The 22,961-nt window shown below is 37.1% G+C and overlaps 1 protein-coding gene across 4 annotated transcripts in view; it reads right to left on the bottom strand.

Annotated features, from left to right (window-relative positions):
- Positions 1–22,961, bottom strand: part of LIN7A (lin-7 homolog A, crumbs cell polarity complex component) — a 127,930-nt gene that overhangs the window by 81,174 nt on the left and 23,795 nt on the right. For all 4 annotated transcript variants that reach the window (XM_041738841.1, XM_041738843.1, XM_041738842.1 and 1 more), the window contains one exon: positions 3,795–3,913. In XM_041738841.1, the coding sequence (XP_041594775.1) occupies positions 3,795–3,913 (119 nt within the window). The remainder of the gene's footprint in view (positions 1–3,794; positions 3,914–22,961) is intronic.

Raw genomic sequence — 22,961 nt, 5'->3', positions numbered from 1 at the left:
TTTGAGATTCTTCAGCAAGACAACACAATATCAAGGTAAGGGTTGCCAAGTACTATCTGTATTCTGTGGCTAAAGCTGTTTGTGCATTGGCATTCAAGTGAAACTCATTTATGAATAAATCAATGCATTTTTTCGTTGTATACATAAGTGGTCTTGCTTCAGTACTGAGCTCAACATGATTTTTTGTCTATCTTTATTACAGATTACAGAAGAATAGTTAAGAAGGGGAAACATCTAATCTCTTTCAGTCATTCATTTTCAATAAAAAACAAAATAAAATTTCATAGACCATTCTTCCCATCTTAGTGCAGCCTATAGGCCAGGAGCTGAGTCAGTAGTTGCATCCAAATGTAAGGCAAAACATGGGATTGTAACAATAACTACCCAATAACTACCATTACACTTGTGTAAGGCAATTTGGTAACTGTCCTGCTCTTTTTTATTTTTCTTTCTTTTTTTTTTTTTAACGTAACTTGGGTTTTGCAGTCTTGCTGACAATGACCTTTACCTGCTTCTGCTCTGGTAAAATGCAACTAAGAATGACACCCCTGTAGTCCTTCGTCTTTTCTCTACCTGTCATGACAAATTCATAGCTTTCACACTGGAAAGTATTAACTCGCAAATATTCCTGAAAACACAAACAATTTAACCAGAGATTCCGAGCATAATTTGAATAAGAAACCACAAGTTCAAAGTTTTATGCCAGCATAATAGCCAGAACCCAAGAGACCAGGAGGGAAAGGATCTTTAACTCAAAAAAACTTTAATTTTCAGGTATTTGTTGTTGTACATCATCACACTTCTAGCTGCTCCTTTCTTTACTGGCTTGTGAATTCACCTGTCTGGCAACATGGATTCATATTTTATTGAAGAACTTTTCACTAGATGGAGATACATACTACTCTGATTCAGAACTGAATACATACTGCTATTTTTACCATTACTTCCCAGTTAATGTAGAGTGACATAATGAGAATAACGAGGAACATTCCACATGTAAATATGAACAATACCATAAAACTAGTGTGAAATAGGAGTCAAGATGAAGTGGTGAAAACAATCTCTATATAACATGCATTGTCCTTAAGGACAAAATTATTATAAGGACATTACTATGAACCTAAACTTTATTAAAAGTTTATAAAATATGTAAGGTGGATAAATTATATCATCTTTTTCCCTCTGAAATTGTTGGATTGCCTATAGTTCAGTTATAGATTTCCATGGATCAAGAATGATACACACAGTATACTTTACCACAGACAGGGTTTGGAAAATATATTTATAATGCCAACACAATGTCTTCATATTTATTTTCTTTTTTTACTTTTATTCTCTTTTTGCGTAGCCAACTGCTTAAAGAAAAAGGTCTGTGCATTTATTTGAACAGATATCTATACCACATTTACAAACCCAATCTCTCCACCAAAATCTAGACTCAGGGACCTGCTAGACTCTCTCCCTGGATGTCTGAAAAGCACCATCAACTTACTCTTGTGTATAACAGAGCTCTTGGGCAGTCTAAATTTGGTCCAACTGCAAAGATTCCTATCTCATTATATGACCATTCATCCAGTTATTCAAGCCAAAACCTAAAAGGCGATTCAGTTGTCTCTCTCATCCATGTATCCAATGCATCAACAATTCCTGTTTACTTGACTGTTTACTTGACTCTCAAATACACACACTGAACCTGACGACTTCTCACAACTTACACTGTTATCATGCAAGCTGCCACCAGCAAGTCTCTCTCTTGACCTGCTCATTACTTTTTTTAATGACCTCTCTTGTTTCTTCTTTTGCCCATACACTTGTATTCTCATAGCAGTCTGAAGGACCTTCTAAAAATCTAATCAGGTCAGGGCAAAACTCTCCAACGGCTTTCTCCCATGCTTAGAATGAAATCCAGTGTCCCAACCATGGCACGTAAGGCCTTACGTGATCTGCTCTCCGGCTGCCTCTGGGAAGTCTACCTTGCTTTACTTCACTGCAGACATTCTTGCTTTTGGGATATTCCTTCCTTGTACTAAGATCCATCTTGGTTTTTGCACTTGTGATTTCTTCTCCCTGGAAAGCTATACCCCCACTTATATTTGTGGCATGTTCAATTACTTCAACTAGGTTATTTTCTTACCACTCCAACTTAATAGAGCTTTACTCATACTTCCCCTAATTCTGCTTTATTTATTTCCACAGTTTTGTCACCCTCTGACATTGTATTGCATATTTATTTAATAATTTTCTCACTGGAATGTAAATTCCATGACTGTAGAGACTTTGCATTGATCACATGCACATTCCCAGTGAGTAGCGTTATAATGTGGCCTATCCTTCAGTTCTGTGGAAGAAAGATAATAAAAGAGATGTAAAAGAGATGATAGATTATCTAAAAATGAAAAATCGGCCATTGAATCTCGGAGGAGTAGCACTCTGTGAAGGAAGAAAAGAGTGTGGAGGGGATTTAACCTTGATCTACAAAGTTACTACAGGAATTTAACTGAGAGTAGCCCGTGGGGGTTCAATATATCTACACTTTTCCCACTGAGCAGCCGGTGGCCAAGAATTCATACACTTTGAGAAATTTCCTTTCAGCCTTTGGTTAAATTCACAGTTTAGAACTTGGAGACACAATTAGGGTTATTTACTTAAGTTGTGTTTATTATAAACAAAAATTAAACAGCAAACAACTTCATCTGATAAAGATTTAGCACAAGTACAGTCTAAGTCAAATCTTAGCAAAATTCAAATCATACCCACACTGGATAGGCTACAGTTTAAATCTGCTGTGAAAGAGGTTTTGTATGTTCCCGTCTTAGTCACTTAGGTCTTTCCCACGTGTGACTACTCACATATTAGCATTGTTGAGGTAAAAATTTGTGCACTGGCTACCGGGAGAATTGCAAAGAGGAAGGAAAGTCGGTAACAAGTATTGCTTGTCAAGTGTATGTCCTCCACTACAAAACTTTCCAGGGAGTCACTGGGTTCAACTGGATTTGGAGAGGAGGACAGTAGATACTTTATTACTGCAGACTTCAAGCAGAGCAAATATGCTGGATTTATGGATTTTAGGTCCTAGATATGAATTCTTACTTAGTAACTGACAGGGAAGAAATGATGGGCTTACTTAATATTATGTTATTCAAAAGACAATATGGCATATACCTCCCAAATGAACTCTTATGTAACCAGTTAAATTCATTAGTGGGCTAGTCAATTCCACCATCAGTCAACACAACATTCAGTCATTTCTACACATTTGCTTTATGGTAGACTTCTTGAAACCACTAGTGAGGAAAGCATTACAAAGAGTTGTTAGAAGGGCATATCAGTCTGTTCAGAGATTTTCCATTACAGCCCTAGACAGTAATATTTGGATAACTATGACATTAGTTCATAGGAGGGTTCTCTTCCAGATTGATTTAAGATTCAGTTGAGTATTCTTTTAGGGAAAGCTCAACCATCACTAATTATGACTATTTTGAATTTCCATATGACTTCATGCAGCCACTAAATAACTCAGACTACAAGTAAGTAACAGTTACCTGCTGAGGCACTGACCTCACTGGTACCATAAGGTCAACTTTTGGTTTTATATGAATGTATAAATCCTGACTGGATCTAATTTAAGAATTTAGCAGACTAAATTATATTTTATCGTCTGTCCAAGGAGCTAAAAGCAGAAAGCTTAGATATAGCTCCCATCTTAACCATTTCAACTGTTTGTGTGGAAAAGGCATGTTTTCTCTTCAGAAGACATATGACTAAATATAGTTATTAAAATTTTAGTCTCATACCTCTCGAATAGCAGTACAAAACTCACTCTGAAGCACTTTTTTGAGGGATTGTAGCTTGTGCACTGGTACTTCTCCAGATTCCTGTAGCTTTTCCAGTAATTCAATTGCTCTGGCAACATCTGAAAAAAAAAAATCCAAATAGAGAGATCTAGAGTCAACCATATCTCATCAGTGGAGTACCATCCTGCCAGGTGAATGTGCAATGAAAAATAAGTGGAATGAATTGCAATATCACAACTTAAAATTCATAGCTTATTGATCTAATCTTTTGGTAAAAGTAATTTCAATTTGTTCTACACAATTCACTACTGAATAGGCCTTCTTTGATAACATTTCATGTATGTGATTTCTGTCACACAAATCAGTTTGAATATTCTTTCAGGAAAGAAGAGTAGGAAACCTACCTTTTATGGATACCACAATAACCAAGTAAGTCTTGTCTATTTTATCTCTGAACTGCTTTTTTTAGTCTCTTTCCCATGTTACATTTATCACATCTGCAATTTTACACTTATTAATGTCATGATTTGATCAACATTCATTTCTTCCACTTATTGATAAACTCTTAAAGAGTAGGAACTTATCCAAGTTTGCCCACATTTGCATCCCCAGAGCTCGGTATAATACAGTGAATAATATTCGATGAATGCATCAATGAATGGGCTCTATCCATTTAACTGCTATTCTATTGCTCTAAGCCCTCATTATCATCTCTCCTTCGTTCAAATAGAGCTGTTTCTTCTCCTCCAGTCTCTTCATACGGTCGATGAGGTTATCTTCCTAAGGAATCTGGTCTTGTACCCAACTACCAGCTTCTAGGACAGTATCAAGCAAACGAATTTTCAGTAACAATTAAGTTAAATGCTCCTCCTTTACTTGACAACATCAAATGTTAATGTATCAGGAAACAGGGTCTTTTATACCCATAGCTTTCAAATTCCCAGGGTGGTTTTGCAATGCCAAGAAAAAAATGATACGAGGAAAGGCCATTTTAAAAATACTTATGGTGATCTCTTCTACCTGTTGTTGTAGTCAACAGCTCAGTGAAAAGTTACTTGGGTATTTATGTATAAGATAAAAGGTTTTCAGTTCCTAAGCGATTAGCTCCAGAAAGTATCCCGTATCCTGCCATCAGATTATAAATTCATCTATCGATCCTTTCATCCATCTATTCAACCACTAATTTGTGTTCCTCTTAGACCAGGCACTAAGTCTAACAAAAAGAACAAGACACACTTCCTTTCTGAACTCACAATCAAATATATTCAAATATATAAAGAATATAACTGCATTGCTACTATGATATAACCACTATCACCTCAGAATTTAGGTGGGTTTGGCATACATGTATGTATATAATCAAAGAAAGTAACTAGTAAGTGTCTTTAATGGAGACTCTCCCTTGAAGTATTGCCAAGTGATTGCCAATCATAGCCCAACAAAACAAAAATCATGAAATCAACACAACACTGCCAGTTTGAAAAGTTGATCTCTTTGTACATACACTGGAAGTCAAAGTAGTCAATTGGACAATACCAGCTATATCCACAATCAATAAGTTACCAATCTGAGAATTGTATGCATTTCTAACTGCACAGAAGACTCTACCTAAGATGCCCACAGGTATATGGAACTCTCAACATGTTAAAAACTGAGCTCATTATTTTTTTTCTCTTCCCATATTCCATACTTCCATTAATAGCATCTCACCCAGCCTGTCTTCCAAGCTAGACAATGGCATCATCCTTCACATTCACCCCCACATGCAGTTAGTCAGTGAGGGTTACATATTCTATCTCAAAAATGTCTTCTGAATGGAGCCCTTTTGCTTGATTATTTCAAAAAAGCCTTTATTATTTTTCACTCATAGTACTGGAACATCTCCCAACTGTTCTTTTTTTTTTAATATTTATTTATTCGTGTGTGTGAGAGAGAGAGAGAGGCAGAGACACAGGCAGAGGGAGAAGCAGGCTCCATGCAGGGAGCCAGATGTGGGACTCGATCTCAGGACCCCGGGACCATGCCCTAAGCCAAAGGCAGACGCTCAACTGCTGAGCCACCCAGCACCCCCGCCCCAACTGTTCTTTAAATTAGCCTTTTCTTGCTCATTCCATCCTCCACCTTGCTTCCAGGGTGACTATCCCGAATGATAAACTTCATTATTATACTGCCCCACATAACCCTTTAACCCTTTCTCTGGCTTCCCACCGCCTACAAGATGAAGTTCAGACCATGTAGGGCTACACACAAGGCCCTTAACAATCGACCTTTTCTAAATCATCTCTAAAAACTCTTTTCTGCCCATTTTAACTTTGGACATTCAAAATTTTATGCGGCACAGAATTCCAACCTCAGTATGGCTTTGCATAGATCATCCCCTGTTCCTGGAACACAATTCAGTCCTTCACCCAGTAATGCCAGGCACTGTGCTATGCACAGGACACAGTGGTAAAGAAGACAGCTAGTTGTTGTCACTTTCATAACATGTATAGGTTCAAGGGGTCACAGACATGCAATAAAGTGGGCATGTCCTGTAAAAGAATCACTACAGATTATTGCATGGATGTATGAAAAAGGCATTTATCATCATTCAGGAGGCCAGGAAGGGCCTCTTCATGGAATTAACAGCTAAGCAGAGTCTTAGGTAAGGAGGTGCAGGTGGGGAAAAAGGGGAAGAATGCTCCAGCTAAATAAATTGCAAATTGAAGTTTTGTCAAGACAGTGTTAGGCATTCAGAGACCTGAAAGGAGTTCAGTATGGCTCAAGCTGAAACCAAGGCAAGAGTAGTAAGAAATGAAGTAGAGAGAAATCACATCATGGAAGGTGTTTTAAACCATGTGGGAAGACTTTGCTTAAATAGCATCTCCTTAGACATGTCTTTCTGGATTCTCCAAGGCAGATTAAGTCACTATCTGTGTTCCCACAGTTCTCTTTTCACTCATCTACTGTAATTACTACTCTTTGCTCTGACTCTGTCTGCAGCTATGTCTTTCTCCTTTACCCTTGCAAATCTATAAGCTTCCTGAGGTGTCCAGAATGATACTTCATTTGCCATCGTATCCACTGTTCAATGTGGAGGCCACTAAATAACCACACTGAGGGAAGTTCAGAAAAGCTGAAAATGACCCCAACCTGAATATTCAGGAATTCTCAGCCTTAGCTGCACATTACAATTAACTGGGGATATATTTTAAAATTATTAATGCCCGAGACTCCCCCCCTTCACCCCCCAAATTAAACCAGAGTATTCAGAACACTGGTTCTCAACCTTGGCTGTAGATTAGTATCACCTAGGGAGTTGTAAAAACCATACATACTTGGGTCCCACCCCAGAGACTGTGATATGAGTGGCACAGTGTGGGGCCTGAGCATGGGACTCTCAAAAACCCTCCAGGTGATGCTAAAGTGCAGCCAAGGTTAAGAACCACTGGTCTATTTGGCATGGATATTTTTATGGCCCCTATGTGATTCTAAAGTGCAGCCAGGGTTGAAACACTCTGATACAGTTAATGGCTCTAAACCATGAATGTGCTTAAGAATCACCTGGGGGAAGTTATTAAAATGTATATTCTGACCCCCACCCCCACTTTAGAGAGGCTGATTCAGAAGGTGTGAATAGAAGGCCTCGGAACTGGCCTTTTAAACCAACATTTCAAGTGATTCCAAAGTTGTTGGTCCACAGACCTCGTTTGTCGAGAAAGTAAAGAAAATGATCTTTTGGGTTCCTTTTCGTCCCAGCATTCCAAGAATCCTCACATTCCCATTATTCGTTAATACCCTGTGGAACACTGAATGGGGTTTTTCTGGGAGTCTCAGAATGATTGGTAAAAGCCCATGGATGAAAGTAATTAGTGTTAAGTGCCACCCCATTCTAAAACAGTGTTCCTTAGTAAAGGCTGTCATTAGAACCTGCAGAGTTTTTAAACTGGCCTGCTACCCCACGCTAATTAAACCAAAATCTGTAAGACTAGGATCCAGTCATCAGGATTTTTGTTTGTTCGTTTAAACTTTCAGACAATTCCTATGACCATCCAAGGCTAAGAAATATTCCAAAAAAAGCCATCAAGGAAATCAGGCACATCCCATTAAAAGCTGGGCCGGCCCTATTACATTACACCATAGGCCTTCTCCAGTCCTTATCGAGAGGTAACTGTGAGAGGAAAGAAAATTCATGGAGAACACCAAGTTCTATCCACTGAGTAGTATTCCCAGTAGAACCAATGGTAGGGGTGCCTGCAAAAGGAGAGACTTGAATCTTTCCTGGTTGCACAGGCGACAGACTCGGTCTCTGCCCTCTATGTCTATCTGATCAAAGGGAGAGAATGGGGAAGCAGAGCCCACTGGAGCCTGAACCATCTTGCTGGTAGCCACCCAAGAGAACCTAGCAGGATGAACTCATGGGATATACAGCAGTTGGTAAAAGCCAAAAGAAGTCTAAAGGACCAACAGTGGGAGAAATCAGGTCCCGTCAGCCCAGACCTGGCCAGTGCTGCAAGTTGATGAGTGATAACTGGATAGGAGACCGGAGTTTTCAATGGAATCCTGGTTCCCTTTAGCTCTGTAAAAGTAGCAGAAACCTGCAAGGCCAGGATCTGGAAGGGAGCAAAAGAAGCCTTTGAGTCAGCAAAATACTTGTTCTTCAAACCACTGCAATAGTGTGCACGCTTTATTTATGAGTCCCCTCAAGGTTCCTATTCAGAATCTCCTTGCACTTATTTTATGAACCATCCTACCAAATTTGGTTACTAATATAGAAGTTCGGATTTAGCTCAGACTAGAAGGAATATTAGATAAGAACTGGGGAGGCTGCCAGACAAACAATGAAAACAAGAAGATCTCAGAATATTTTCTTGAAACTGACTCCTCCTCTGGCCTGCCAACTCTCAGGTTCATCCCTCTACCATGTATCCCGTTATCTGAGCAAACGCTGGGGTATTACCTTGCCCCCTCACTCTTTCTCACATCCTGGATTTCTTCATTAATCCTCACTTCTTTATTTTTGCCACTAATATAATTTTTCTTGAAATGTAATTAACATATAGTGTGATGTTAGCTTCAGGCATATAACATCCTGATTCAAGAGTTCTATATACTACTCAGGGCTCATCACAGTGAGTGTAGTTTACAACTGTCACCAAACAATGTTAACTATCATCTTTTTTTCCAGGTATAGAATTTAGTGATTCATCACCTACATACAACCCCCTTGGGGATCCCTGGGTGGCGCAGCGGTTTGGCGCCTGCCTTTGGCCCAGGGCGCGATCCTGGAGACCCGGGATTGAATCCCACATTGGGCTCCTGGTGCATGGAGCCTGCTTCTCCCTCTGCCTGTGTCTCTGCCTCTCTCTCTGTGACTATCATAAAATTAAAAAAAAAAAAAAAAAAACCCTTGTGTTCAAGTGCCCTCCTTAATGCCCATCACCTATTTAACTCATCCCCCCTGCCACTTCCTCTCTGGTACCCATTAGTTTGTTCTCTGTTGCGCGCGCTGCGGCAACACGATCAGGGTCCTGAGGATAAGGGGATGAGGAAAATAAAAGTAAAGAGATGGGGACAGGAGGGACACAGTGGATGATGTCCAAGCAGTGCCAGCTTTATTCAAGGTTTTACAACATTTTATAGCATGAGCAAAACAAAGCCAAGAAGGTGTTTATTTTTAGCAGGTTTGTGAAACCCTCCAAAGTTCCCCTTTCTCAGCATGTAAGACAGACTCACGGGTGCCAGAAGACCTTGGTAAATAAATAAGCTTGTTGCTCCAGATGTGCATACTTCAAAGGAATATTAGGTATGGTAAGCAGACCAGCAAGGACAGACAGACCCTTATTTACATTTATGACCAGGTCAGAATAAGTTTTATCTATTGTGTTATGTGGGCGATCACGTACAAGCCAGCCCTGAGAACCATTGCTCAAGCCCCTTCTCAAGCGTCTACCAACTATTCACCCTTTAGGCTCCTGAGCCTTTTGAGTGAATGAGGGACGCAAGTCCGGGCCTGGTTTGGTTCAGTTACTCCAGCTAGTTCGTGGTCGCTCACAGTTCTCTAAAGATAAGCGTCTGTTTTCTTGGTTTGCCTCTCTTCCCCCCAACCCATGTTCATTTGTTTTGTTTCTTAAATTCCACACACGAGTGAAATCATACGATATTTGTCTTTCTCTGACTTATATCACTTAGCGTTATACTCTTGAGCTCCATCCCCACTGTTGCAAATGACAAGATTGCATTCCTTTTTACAGCTGAGTAATATGTGTGTGTGTGTGTGTGTGTGTGTGTGTGTGTGTGTAAGACAGAGAGAGAGAGAAAAAGAGAGAGATCACATCTTCTACATCCATTAATTAGCTGATGGCCGTTTGGGATCTTTCCATAATGTGGCTATTGCTGATAATGCTACTATAAATATAGGGATGCATGTATCTCTTTGAATTAGTATTTTTGTATCCTTTGGGTAAAAACCTAGCAGTGTGGCTCCTGGATTGTAGGGTAGCTCTATTTTTAACTTTTTGAAGAACCTCCATACTGTTTTCCACAGTGGCTGCACCAGTTTGCATTCCCACCCACAGTATAAGAGGTTCCCCTTTATCCACATCTTCACCAACATCTACTGTTTCCTGTGTTGTGAATTTTAGCCATTCATTAAGCCTCACTTCTAAAAGCAACAATAACAATAAACATTTAATATCTATAAAGTAGGAGGCACTGTATGCTAAGAACTTTACATCTTTAACCCACTTTAGCCTTACAACAACCTTTATGTGATAGTAAATATCCACACTTCGCAATGAGAAAACAGAGGCTTCTGGAGAGTTTTAAGTACCTCATTAACAAACAGATCTGGGTCTGGAGTCCAGATCTAAGTGATTCTAAGCCCCTTGCCTTTTATTTTTATTCCATTCACAGCTTTTCTTTTAGCAGCTTTTGCCTTCAACATTCAGGACTTTTACAATAGCTCTATGCTCTGCAGGCTTTCCTGGTCGGAGGCTGAGCTCTTAATCTTTCCTCCCTCAATAAAGATTAACCTCTATTCCATTTACCAGTATACCTCTCTCAGGTAGTATTCTCTGATCATCAGAATCACCTGGAGAGCCTTTAAATGGCAGGGAGGAGTGGTTCTCAGTCTTGGCTACCCACTATCATCACCTGGGAGCACTGGAGGAAAAAAAAAAAAAAGACCCACACATACCTAGATCCTACCTACATATATTTCTGATTTCATTGCTCTGGGGTATGGCCTTGACATCAGGATCTTCAGAGCTCCTCAGGATTATAATGTGTGGCCATATTGAGGATTACTGACATAGAATCTCAATGCAAACCCCAGGGATTTTAAATAGCAATGCTACTTATAATATTAATAGCTATTATATATAGTATTTAGTATGGCACCGATTTAAACATTTTACTCCTCTTAACAGCACTATGAGGTAGGCACTATTATTACTCCCATTTTACAGAAAAGGAAATTGTGATCAACAGAGTTAAAATTACTTCCCCAGGGAAACAGTTAAGTTGTAGAGTTAAGATTTGAATTTCAGCCATATGGATGTAGAATCTGGGCTACATTGAGATGTGACCCAGGAATCCATATTCTTAAAATCATTCCCAGCACTTGTCCATTCCCAATTGTCCAATTGTTCTTGGACAATTAAAGACAATTAAATCTTAATTATGAGATTAGATTAAGCTAATCTCATCAACAAATCCTTGCTTGAGGGTTGAAAGCACTGGTTCTCAAATTTTAGTCAACATAAAAATTTAACCCTGGACCATTTATCACTAAAAACTGAGATTAAAAAAAATGATGTTGAGGGTTGAACCTTGAAGTCTGTTAAGTAATCATTTCAAATGAGGCTGATGCAGGAAGCAGACCACAGATACACTCTTCAGGTTACTGCTAACAGATAGTTGAATATGTGATCCAGAATAAAGTGAGGTCATCATTTATTCAGTGCTTTTTTTGCCCTATTTATATCATAAATAAAACCCTCACCAATATATAAAAGGATTACTATTGTTTCCACTGTGTAGTTAAAGAAAAATAACAAACAACTAAGGCTCAGAAAGATGAACTATCTGGTTCAAGGCAATACAACTAGTAAATGATAGAGGCCAGGATCCAAAACCACGTGTGTTTGACTCCAGTGGCCATGCTCTCATTTATTTCTCTATGCTTCCAAAGAAAAGGGATTAGAAGTAAAACAATAAAGGTATGGCAAAAAAAATTTTTTTTTTTTAATATAGCATCATGGACCATGGCAAGCCAGGGCAAACAGTCATAACACTGCCCAAAGTCCCAGGAGGTAATCCCTCAATACGTTATGGTATAATCAATGTGTTCATATTGATAACATTTTTAAAGATTTTATCTATTTATTTGAGAGAGGAGGAGAGAGAATCTGAAGCAGACTCCACACTGAGCACAGAACCCGACACAGGGCTTAATCCCACATGTGGGAACACTACCTGAACTGAAACCAAGAGTTGACCGTTTAAATGACTGAGTCACCTAAGTGCCCCTGATAACATATTTTGACCATTGAAAAGAGATTTCCTTTAAGATAGGTTCAACATTATAACCCCAAACAAGAAAATACTGAAACACAAATGGCATGAGCTTCCAGTGATCTGGAATAATCTAATTATCATTTTATTTTTCCTTAATGATGACTTTTTATTAACTTGACTAACATTTAGACTGCACAGTTCGACTTATGACTCATCTCAATCTGGGAGTTGGATGAAGATGGAGCTGGGTCATTTAAAGCATACTGTTCACTAATCCCATCAACATTTATTGGTACTGTGGCAAACAATACGAATTATCTACTCTAAAACCATCTAAAACCCTCATATCCCTTGCCTCCTACTATAAAAGCTGGAAAGCAAATATACTTCTCTTTCCGGACTCTTGTCATTTGGCCAATTGTTTTAAGTGTGAAGTCACTGCTTACGGCTTCTGGAAGGTTTTTTAAATGGACAAACTGCTGGCATATGCCTTCAACGATTAGGTTTTTGCACCCTTCCTCCTTCCCCATTTTGTGATCATGCAAAGAACCCTCACATGTTAAGGAAGGTGGAGCAGGTAAAAGGAGCCCTCACTGAGCTGTTGTACTAGCCTTGAACTGTGCAACCTCATGATTCTTGCCTATGAGACAAATACAGGCTTTACTGTTTGGTCTTCTGTGCTTGCAACCAGATACAAGCTAACTGATACAAGATCACATCACTTTAAAGATACTCTTCTAGGCTGTAGAGCTAAGGCTGATGATATTGAGTCACGTATGGAGGTCCTTTAAGAGAGTCTTGGAAAGCCTCTCTGGAAAGGTGACATTTGGAGTGAAACCTGAATGTAAGAAGGAGCCAGCTTCATGAAAATCCAAAGGAGGGGATCCAGAGAGAGAATAGCAAGGGCAAAGACCCTAAACTGAGAGAAGCGAGTCTACATGTTAGAAGAGGCAAAACCAGAGCCAATGGGATATGGTGACTGAGGTGCAGAGCAATAGCAACAGTGGTGACCTGGTAAATAATTAACAACCAGCTCTTCAAAACAAATAGACAAAAAAAAAAAAAAAAAAAAGTCCTAATTTGTAGCATTTGCTGATTTCTGTTGTGTAAATACTCCTACCATGTCCAGTTTCAAACTACCAATAGGATATCACCGGCTTGCAAAATTCCTCACTACTTAATAATCAGCTCCCATTAAGCAGATAGATGGTCAGTTTAAAAATTTAATGGTGTACAGCAGAGCAGATGTACCAATAAAATAAAAGAGATGGTCAATAATGCTTTGCACTTCCGCTGCTCTGTTTATGAAATGCTCTCACTTTACAGGTTACTAATGAGACATGATAATCAGTGTGTCCTTCTCATATGCTAATCATCTCTGCTTTGATCCACCAACACCTGGCCGTGTTCCTCAAATGCAGACTAACTGGTAAACTCGAAAAAAGGAGCCCAATTAAATTAAATTATTTATTTATGATAGTCACACAGAGAGAGAGAGAGAGAGGCAGAGACATAGGCAGAGGGAGAAGCAGGCTCCATGCACCGGGAGCCCGACGTGGGATTCGATCCCGGGTCTCCAGGATCGCGCCCTGGGCCAAAGGCAGGCGCCAAACCGCTGCGCCACCCAGGGATCCCAATTTTTTTTTTTAAATTAAACCCTTCACTCACTATGCTGTTAAAAATAGTCTACTTTATGATATTTATCAAAAACAGAATGACTTTTCTTCATGGAATTCGGGATGACAAAAAAAGTTTGACAGTATTAAAATTTTTAAATCATGAACTTATCGAATGACAAAATCCTGGCCCAGACTCTCCTTAAAGTGTTTGCCAAACCTACCACAACCAAGGGAACAATCTATGCTACAAAATGAAAAGCTGTAGTTGCTAAGAGATTCTCTGAAACGGAAGGTACCTATTTCATTTGAAAGTGATTACTTACCCAATAAACAAATCTTTAGGTATACAAAGCTTAAGATACAGTTTTCTTTGTTAAACAATCCATTATGTGGTCAGAATGAATAATGCTTCCCAGTTTTTCTAAGAACTATAATCAGCATTTCGTTCTTTTTTTCTTTTCTGCTTCCTCCACATGAATTTGCTTTTCAAATTCATCTAATTTTCCCAAGCAGGGAAAACTGAATCTTGATTTGTCTACCATTACCTGAGACCTCAGGAAATCAAAAGTCTCACGTTCCTTTTTCTTGGGGGGGGGGGGGGGGCTTTCTTTTATCTCTATTATATTTGATGTCTTCCTTTCCTTCTATATTTTCACCTCACTTTTCTATTTAATCTTGTATCCATGTCTGTACATCATGACAGCCAACTCTAACCTTATTCCTAGTAACAGTGAAATTAGCTCAGTTTGTTTTTTCTTATTTCCAACCTTCATGGCATCCATGCAAATGAACAGCTGATTTGATTGTCTTTGGGGAACCTATGAGGGATTAGCCCTGAATAAAATGTAATCTGTCTTTGCATGTCTGAAAGAAGTTGAACAATCTACCATCCTCTTCTATGCTAAATACTAGAACATCTGTGTCCTACTAATTTTTGTAGATGCCATTGTATCCAATACAGAATCATGACAATTGTGGTCATTTAAAAAGTATTTGTTGAATGGAACTGATTGTATGGAATTGAATTTTCTTGTTATATTTACATAGTATTGGTATTCACTAGTCAACAGTGATACTTGTGTCACGTCTTACTGACAAGATTTAGGTATCTTACAAAATGTGATTTCTGAGAAAATGAGAATTAAAGGGACCGGACTCTATCTTTCCATAATGATCAAATAATAATCATCCTTCTGTGAATGGAAGGAGTAAGAACCATGACTTAAAAGTACATCAAAGTTCATTTCAGCACTTGTGAAAAAAGTTAGAGACATCTTATTTTTAGCTCTCTAGCGAGGCATTTTAAAATATGTTCTCCAAACTACAACATTTTGTATGTAGATACGCTGTTTCTGAAGTTCCTTAGAAAATGAATATAATGAACACTTATTCATTAGTCAATTAAGTGTACTGGATATATGACTATAGGAATACAATCAAACCACCACATACGGATTAGCAATAGGATACCTCAACACTGCAGCCCAGCTACCCAGCCTGTTGATCCATTCTATTGCCTATTTATGCTTCATTTACGACCTCAACTGACCTTAGATGCAGCTGGATAAAAGAACAGAGTATCATTCACAGAGCTTTAAGTTTACCTTTAAATTAAAGTCTATGTATTGTAGCTTTCTTTCCACAACTCCTTAATCTGATGATTTCTCAATGAAAGTTATTATTTAACATCTCAAAATACTAGACACAAACGATATGGACACTCAGGCTCTATATTTCCCTAGCTTAATATGTAAAATAACAACCAAGCTTTTATATTGGTAGTGATTCCACCTGTGCGTATCATAAAATTGGAAGGCTTTTTTTGTAATTATCATTAGTAAATCCCAATTCCCTTTTTCATAGTGCTCAGGAAATTGGAAGGGAAAAGACTTTATCAAGAAATGGCTGGAGAGACACCCGACCAAATTGGGTGTTTTCAGAGAGCTTGTTATAAAGAAACCTTACAAATTTAACTTCTCATGTCCTCAAGTATCTCCTACTAGAAAATGGATGAATGTTTTTATCCAAACTGACACTTTGATATATTATTCTGCTATCAAGCTACTTAACAATATGTTTCCTCTTTTATGTTCTCGCTACTATATCATACTGTCATCCAGTTTCTTAGTTACTTCGGGAATTGTGTGGTGAGGTTGGTGTGGTACTATCTACATCTGTAAAAGATGTTCATGGGACAGGGGAAGCTTGGACTTTGCAGAAATTGTTATGGTGAACAGTTTATGTATTTTCTTGAGAACATGATTACTATTAAGATGATTTAAACTTCCAAGTGAAATACATGAAATAATGAATTTCTCCTCATTACGTTCCATTGCCTGGGGCTGCTTTCTCAGACTTTCTATTGATGTTTCTTTTATAAACTAAATCTTGGGAATAGAGGAGGAGGAAAAGTAATTGTTTAGTAACTTACTGCATTTGCATAACAAACTACCAGTAACTAATTAAGTGCTATTTAGTTGTAAGTACAGCTATATGAAGTAGTGAATAAAATTAAAGATTATTAAAAATAAATTGAGTACTTTTTTTCCTAATTATAAAATAAAGTAACATCTTGTTGGTTTATAGGGTAAGTATGAATCACAGTCCTGTGCTTTAGATACTTTTACTTTTGTTTAGAAATCTTTTAAGATTTTCTATCACTAATCATTTTTTTCTAGAATTAAATGAAAAATTTCAAAGATGACTCAAAATAATTTAACTAAGTGAATAACTTTAGATTAAAATTGAAGTAGCTCTTTTATTTAATTTTCTAAGTCCTAAAATTCATTATTTTACCAAGAATTGCAATCATGGGTATATAGTGATTCCATTCTACAAAATTTTAGTTCTTTGATAATCATTTATTCTGTTATCAGATCATTCTTTATATTAGAATTAATAGAATCCTTGGAGTGCCTGGGTGGCTCGGTCTGTTAAGCATCTGACTCTTTGATTTTAACTCAGTTCATGACCTCAGGGTCATGGGATCCAGCCCTGCAAGGGATTCTGTGCTGAGTGTGGAGTCTGCTTAAGATTCCCTCTCCCTCTTCCCTGCCCTCCCCCACTCATGCTTACCTGTGCTCTCTCTCTTGCTCCTTCTAAAAAATAAAAATAAAAAAATAAAAGAATCCTAATATCTTATTTACTGAGTCACCAAATATTTTTCCATTAATTTTAACATATACTCTGGAATAGTTAAAATACTTTAGAAGTACTTGTTCTTTGACGGACAGATCTTTGTAAATTCATTTGGAACTGGGGCTTCAGGGTAGGTCGTAGCTTTTCAGTTTCTTCTGTTACAGGGCTACTCCAATTTGCTATCACTTGTCAGTTTTAATACTTTCTATGGTCCTAGAATGTACATTTCATCTGATTTTCTCTTTTTAAAATGTGTACCAGTACTCTTTTTCTCGTTCAAACATGAAAACATTTCATTTGTGGTACTGGTCTTTTCAAAAATTCAGCATTTGGTTCTATGAAATATATTTTGTTTCATTATTAGTTACTTACTAATATCCTTATTACTTCCTTCTTCATAGTTTACTTAGGTTTATGGGTGTGTTCGTGACCCTATATGTTTCCAAGAATCCCACTGTAGTTATATCTTTCTTCTTTTAACACAGTGGGTCATTTCTTTCTTGTCTAATTTTGATTTCTTAAAGTAAATGCTCTTTAAAAAAAAAAAGATTTTGTTTATCTGAGAGAGAGAGACAAGCACATGCACATGAGTCAGTAGGGAGGAAAGGTAGAGGGGGAGGGAAAGAATCTCAAGCAGACTCCCCACTGAGCAGGGAGCCCAATTTCAAGACCCTGAAATTATGACCTGAGCCAAAACCAAAAGTCAGTCAGTCATTCAACCGACTGGGCCACCCAGGCACCCCTAAAGTAAATGTTATTTAAAGCAAAAAAAAAAAAAAATGTTCCCAAGGGAATGGTTTTCAAAGGACTATACTTTTATTCTTTACTTTGTGATTTTTGTCATATATTGATCAGAGAAAATTACTTACTACTTATGTCATTGCATTTTGGATTTTAATAACATTTTGGAGTCATACATGGTAAATATTCCACAGATGCTTGAAAACAATAGATAATACCTATACAAACCTATATGATTAATATTATAGTATTAGTATATACTACACATAGTACACTGCAGTGTATTAGTATAATTAATATAATTAGTATATTAGTGTATATAGTATAATATAGTGATTTATTGAAATCTCAAATAGTCTTACATTTTTGTCTATTTGAGCTGTTAATCTCTAAGAGAGTTGTGTGAATTGCTAATTTTTCCCACTATCAGTTTTGCCTCACACACATGTACTTCAAAACTCTGATGCTAGGTATGTAAGGGTTTAGAATACTAATATATTCTTAGAAATTTTTCCCTAAATTATCATCTTCATCACATTTAATTTTGGCTTGAATTCTATTTTAACTGTTATTTTACTATAATTTTGCCATATTTTTCTAACATTTCCCTAGTATTTCCTTTCTAATGTTTTTGCCATTTTCATTATTATGTTCCATAATTCAACTCTGATAAGTTCCGTATATCTTTCATCTCTCGTTTTCAAACTTTTTCTCTATGATTGTCTCTTCTTCACCTCAGCCTATTATTTTCTTGATTTTCTCTGATATTTTTTAAAGAATGCCAATTTGTTTGCTCTATCAATTCTATTTCATCTAGGATAATTATATATAATTATATACATATACCTTCACAGAGATGGTCATTCTCAAAGTCAGTGATTTATTTGCTTTATTTAATAGGTATACTTAAGGACTTAAACTATATGCTTCCATAATCAAATAGGCATTCCCATCCATCTGTGAGTGGACACCGTTTCTAATAATAAAAGCCTATCTCCAGGAGGAGATATACAAGTGGCTGAGGAGTGGCCACTTCAACAAGAGGAAATAAAGAGATGGTTTGTCACTAGGTATGACGGCTCAGTTGCTCCAGGCCTTTGAATGGCGCCTGGGGATATTGCTATGCCCCTTTTCTCATCTCAGCTCCTACTCCAAAATTCAAATATCTTTCTTTAGAGAGCAATGCTGGAGGTTTTAACCTAAGAACAACTGCTAATGTTTTGAAGTCTAAAGAAATAAGAAAAGAGAATGGATTCATCCCATCCATTTAGTTCTTTAATCAGTTACCAAATGTTTGTACCAGGAATCTCTTCTTCCCTCGGTAGGTTGAGTTTATGGTTCTTCTCTGGTCTTTACTGGGAGAATTTGCACATACACATGCACAGCTTTCTCAGGTTCATGCTTTTGAATTTTAGTCTTCCCTTTTCTGCTAGAATATCACAGTGATTAAAAAGGAAACAGAAACCACAGAGTCAGGGAAGCTGAGGGGTTTGGGCACAGGGTATCAGATGGGGGTCTTTGCCTAGCTGAGTTTCCTTTTCAGTAAAACAAAGATCATAATAAAACCTACCCTAGTGTGTGTTTGTGTGTGTGTGTGTGTGTGTCTGTGTATATTCTGAAGATTAAATAACATAAGTGAAAATGCTCAGCACTGTACCTGTACATAGTAAGTGCTTAATAAATGTTAATACCGATTATTATTATCATATTTCATTCATTAATCTGATCCCATCTGCTTGCTATCTTCCAGGAATTCTTCAAAACTTTGTCTTTTAGTAACATCCTTTGCTACCCATCACTTTTTAAAATTGTTTTACATCTTTTTGACATCTATGATGTTCGAGGTGGAGGGAAATAAAGGCACTCATGCCTAACCTAACACCTTGATACAAATCCTCTTTTTATCATTCATTATCCACTTGCTCTAGAAATGTGTTGTGATATTATGGAAAACACAAAGGACTAAGAAGTCACGAGCCCTGGTTTGTAGTCCTGAAATGGTTACTATAACTTAAATTTGGAAAATTTGCTTCATTTCTGTCAGCTTCAGCATCTTTATGAAACCAATGTTTTGGACTCATGGATCTTTTTTAGCCTTAAAAAATAAGTGTTCTGCCTTACAGAATGGTTCATTTATCAAGAGTGCCATTTAATTAATGAGACACAAAAGAAGAGTGGTGGGAGAGGGCAGTTTGAGTTCCAGGAAGAATGGGCCCAATACAGAATTATAGTAAGATGACTTCATACAGAAGAGTTCAAAAGGAAGAATGCTCAAATAGTAGGAAGTAATAAAAAGCCTTACCACCGGGTAAATGAACAGTAAATATAAGACAGTAAAAGAAAATGAGTTATTTAAAAGTGTTCTCGATAGACAGCTAGCCTAATTTAAATTTTTGTATGTGCCTGAAATAAATCTGAGTAGAAGCAATAAACTATTCAAACAGAAGGCTCCCTAGTGATAATCAGATAAGATTCCATAAATTTAAAGATGAGGAAATCAAAACCAAGTAAGATAAAATCAATGACTACAATCTAAAGGTTGAGTACTGGGGCACCTGGGTGGCTCAGACAGTTAAATGCCAGGCTTTTAATTTTGGCTCAGATCATGATCTCAGGATGAGCTCGAGCCCTGTGTCAGGCTCCATGCTGGGTGTGGAGCCTGCATAAAATTCTCTGTCTCCTTTTCCCTCTGCCCTCCTGCCTTTGCACACACATGCTCTCTCAATAGATGGATAGATGGATAGATAGATAGATAGATAGATAGATAGATAGATAGATAGATAGATAAAGATTGAGTACACCTAAGTAGTCTGAAATGTTAGTGATAAAGCCAGAACTAAAACTAAGATACTCTGAATCCTAGGGCAGATTTTTTTCCACTATACTATCCAACAGTTACTGAAATTGTTCAAAATTGCTTTTGTCCTTGAGTCTTAGCCAAAAGTAGCTTACTGTATACTTAAATGTATACCAATTATGAGTCCAACATTTCCTAAATCAATACTCACATATCTACCATATCAAGGTTCATTTTTCTTTTAGTTAAATTCAAATATATCAGTCATGAGAGTTACAGTAAAAAATTTGACTCGGGGGAAAAGGTTAAAAAAAGAATCAATATAAAGGCTGAAGATTTAATATGCACAACTGTACAAGGAATATGTCTTATCAAAATTTGGTTTCTACAAGCATCTATTCATAGTATAGATAGGTCAACGATAGGTGAAGGAGGCAATTTTGCTTGATTTTTATTAAAAAGTTATCTCAATTTTAGGACAGTACTATCACAGAGTTGGAAGGGACTTTGTGTTTCAAACTCTACATTTTACATATGAAGAAACTGAGGTCAAAGGACACAATATGATTTGTCTGAGGTTTTGGACAGCGATAATTTGGGGAAGATGAGAGTTTATTATCAAATGAAAGCTAATTACTGGGGAAAGTAGACTGACAGCTTGAGCCTAGATAAGAGACCTTTTCTGAGGAAAGAGCCATTTCTATAGTGCTCTGTAATTGAGACAATAATCATACAGAGTAAAGTTTACTTTTTTTAGAGGTCATACGCAGAAATGAGGCCTTTAAGAAAAAAAAAAACACCCTAAGAAGAGTCTTAGTGTAGCTTTGATTTGGTGTTCCCTAAATACTAGTGGTATTGAACGTCTTTTAATATGCTTACTTGTTACTTATGTATCTTCTTTGGTGGACTTATTCAAATATTTTATTTTCTTTTTAATTGGGTCATTTATTTTCTTTTCTTTTAGTGTTGAGTTTTAAGAGCTTTGTAGATAAAAATCCAGATAAAAATCCTTTATCAGATATGTTTTGCAAATATTTTCTTTTTCCTTGGCTTTTTAAAAATTTTCTTAAAGTACATTGATTTCTTTTGAAAGCCAATAATTTTAAATTTGGCACTATTTTCTATAATACCTTATGCTTTTTACCGTTCATATAAGCAATCTTGGATTAATATAAAGTCTTAAAGACTTTCTTCTATACTTTCTTTTTTTTAATTATTTTTTTTAATGATTGATTCATTGACTGATTTGAGCTGAGGAGAGGGGGAGAGAGAGAATCTCAGGCAGACTCCCCAATGAGTGAGGAGCCCAGCTTGGGGCTCCATCTCAGGACCCTGAGATGCTAACCTGAGCAGAAATCAAGAGTCAGACATTTAACTGACTGAGCCACCCAGGGGCCACTTCTACACATTCTTTTAAAATAATGTAGTTTCAGATCTTACGTTTATATTTACAGCCCATTTTAATTTTTGATTATAGCATATGAGTATCCAATTTTGTAGTACCATTTATTGAAAGGACTAGCCTTTCTTCACCGAGCTTCCCAGCAGAAGTACTGAATATCAATTGACTATGTAGCTGGGAGCCTATTTCTGAGCTCTATTCCATTTCACTGATCTGAATATCCAATACTTACACTAATATCACATTTTATTGATTTCTATATCTTAATAGTAAGTTTTGGAATGTAGTAGTATAAATCCTCCAACTTTGTTCTTGCTTTTCAATTTTGCTACTCTGCATCCTCTGCATTTTCATATAAGTTTTAGAATTACCTTGTCAGTTTTTATTTAAAAGAAAAATAGACTACTGACGTTTTAACTCAAATTGCGTCAAATCTATGCAACATATTGGTAAAAACTAACATCTCTACAATTTGGGTCTTCCAATACCATAAACATAGTATGTCATTCCATTTACTTAAATCTTTAATTTCTTTCAGCAGCAATTTATAGTTTTTTTGTATATAATTCTTGCACATATTTTGTTACATTTGATCCTAAATACTTCATGATTATGATACTATGTTTGATCCTACAAATATTATTTTTTAAATTTTAGTTTCTAATTCCTCATTAGAAATACAATTGAGGGATCCCTGGGTGGCGCAGCGGTTTGGCGCCTGCCTTTGGCCCAGGGCGCGATCCTGGAGACCCGGGATCGAATCCCACATCAGGCTCCCGGTGCATGGAGACTGCTTCTCCCTCCGCCTGTGTCTCTGCCTCTCTCTCTCTCTCTGTGACTATCATAAAATAAATAAAAAATTAAAAAAAAAAAAAGAAATACAATTGATATTTTAATGTTAACTTTATATTTTCTCACCTTAAGAAAGTTAGTTTTAGTAGCTTTTTTGGTAGATTCTGTAGGATTTTCTA

The sequence above is a fragment of the Vulpes lagopus genome, chromosome 23 (assembly GCF_018345385.1).
Source record: "Vulpes lagopus strain Blue_001 chromosome 23, ASM1834538v1, whole genome shotgun sequence".
NCBI lineage: Eukaryota > Metazoa > Chordata > Mammalia > Carnivora > Canidae > Vulpes > Vulpes lagopus.
This window is presented reverse-complemented; position numbering and strand designations above follow the sequence as displayed.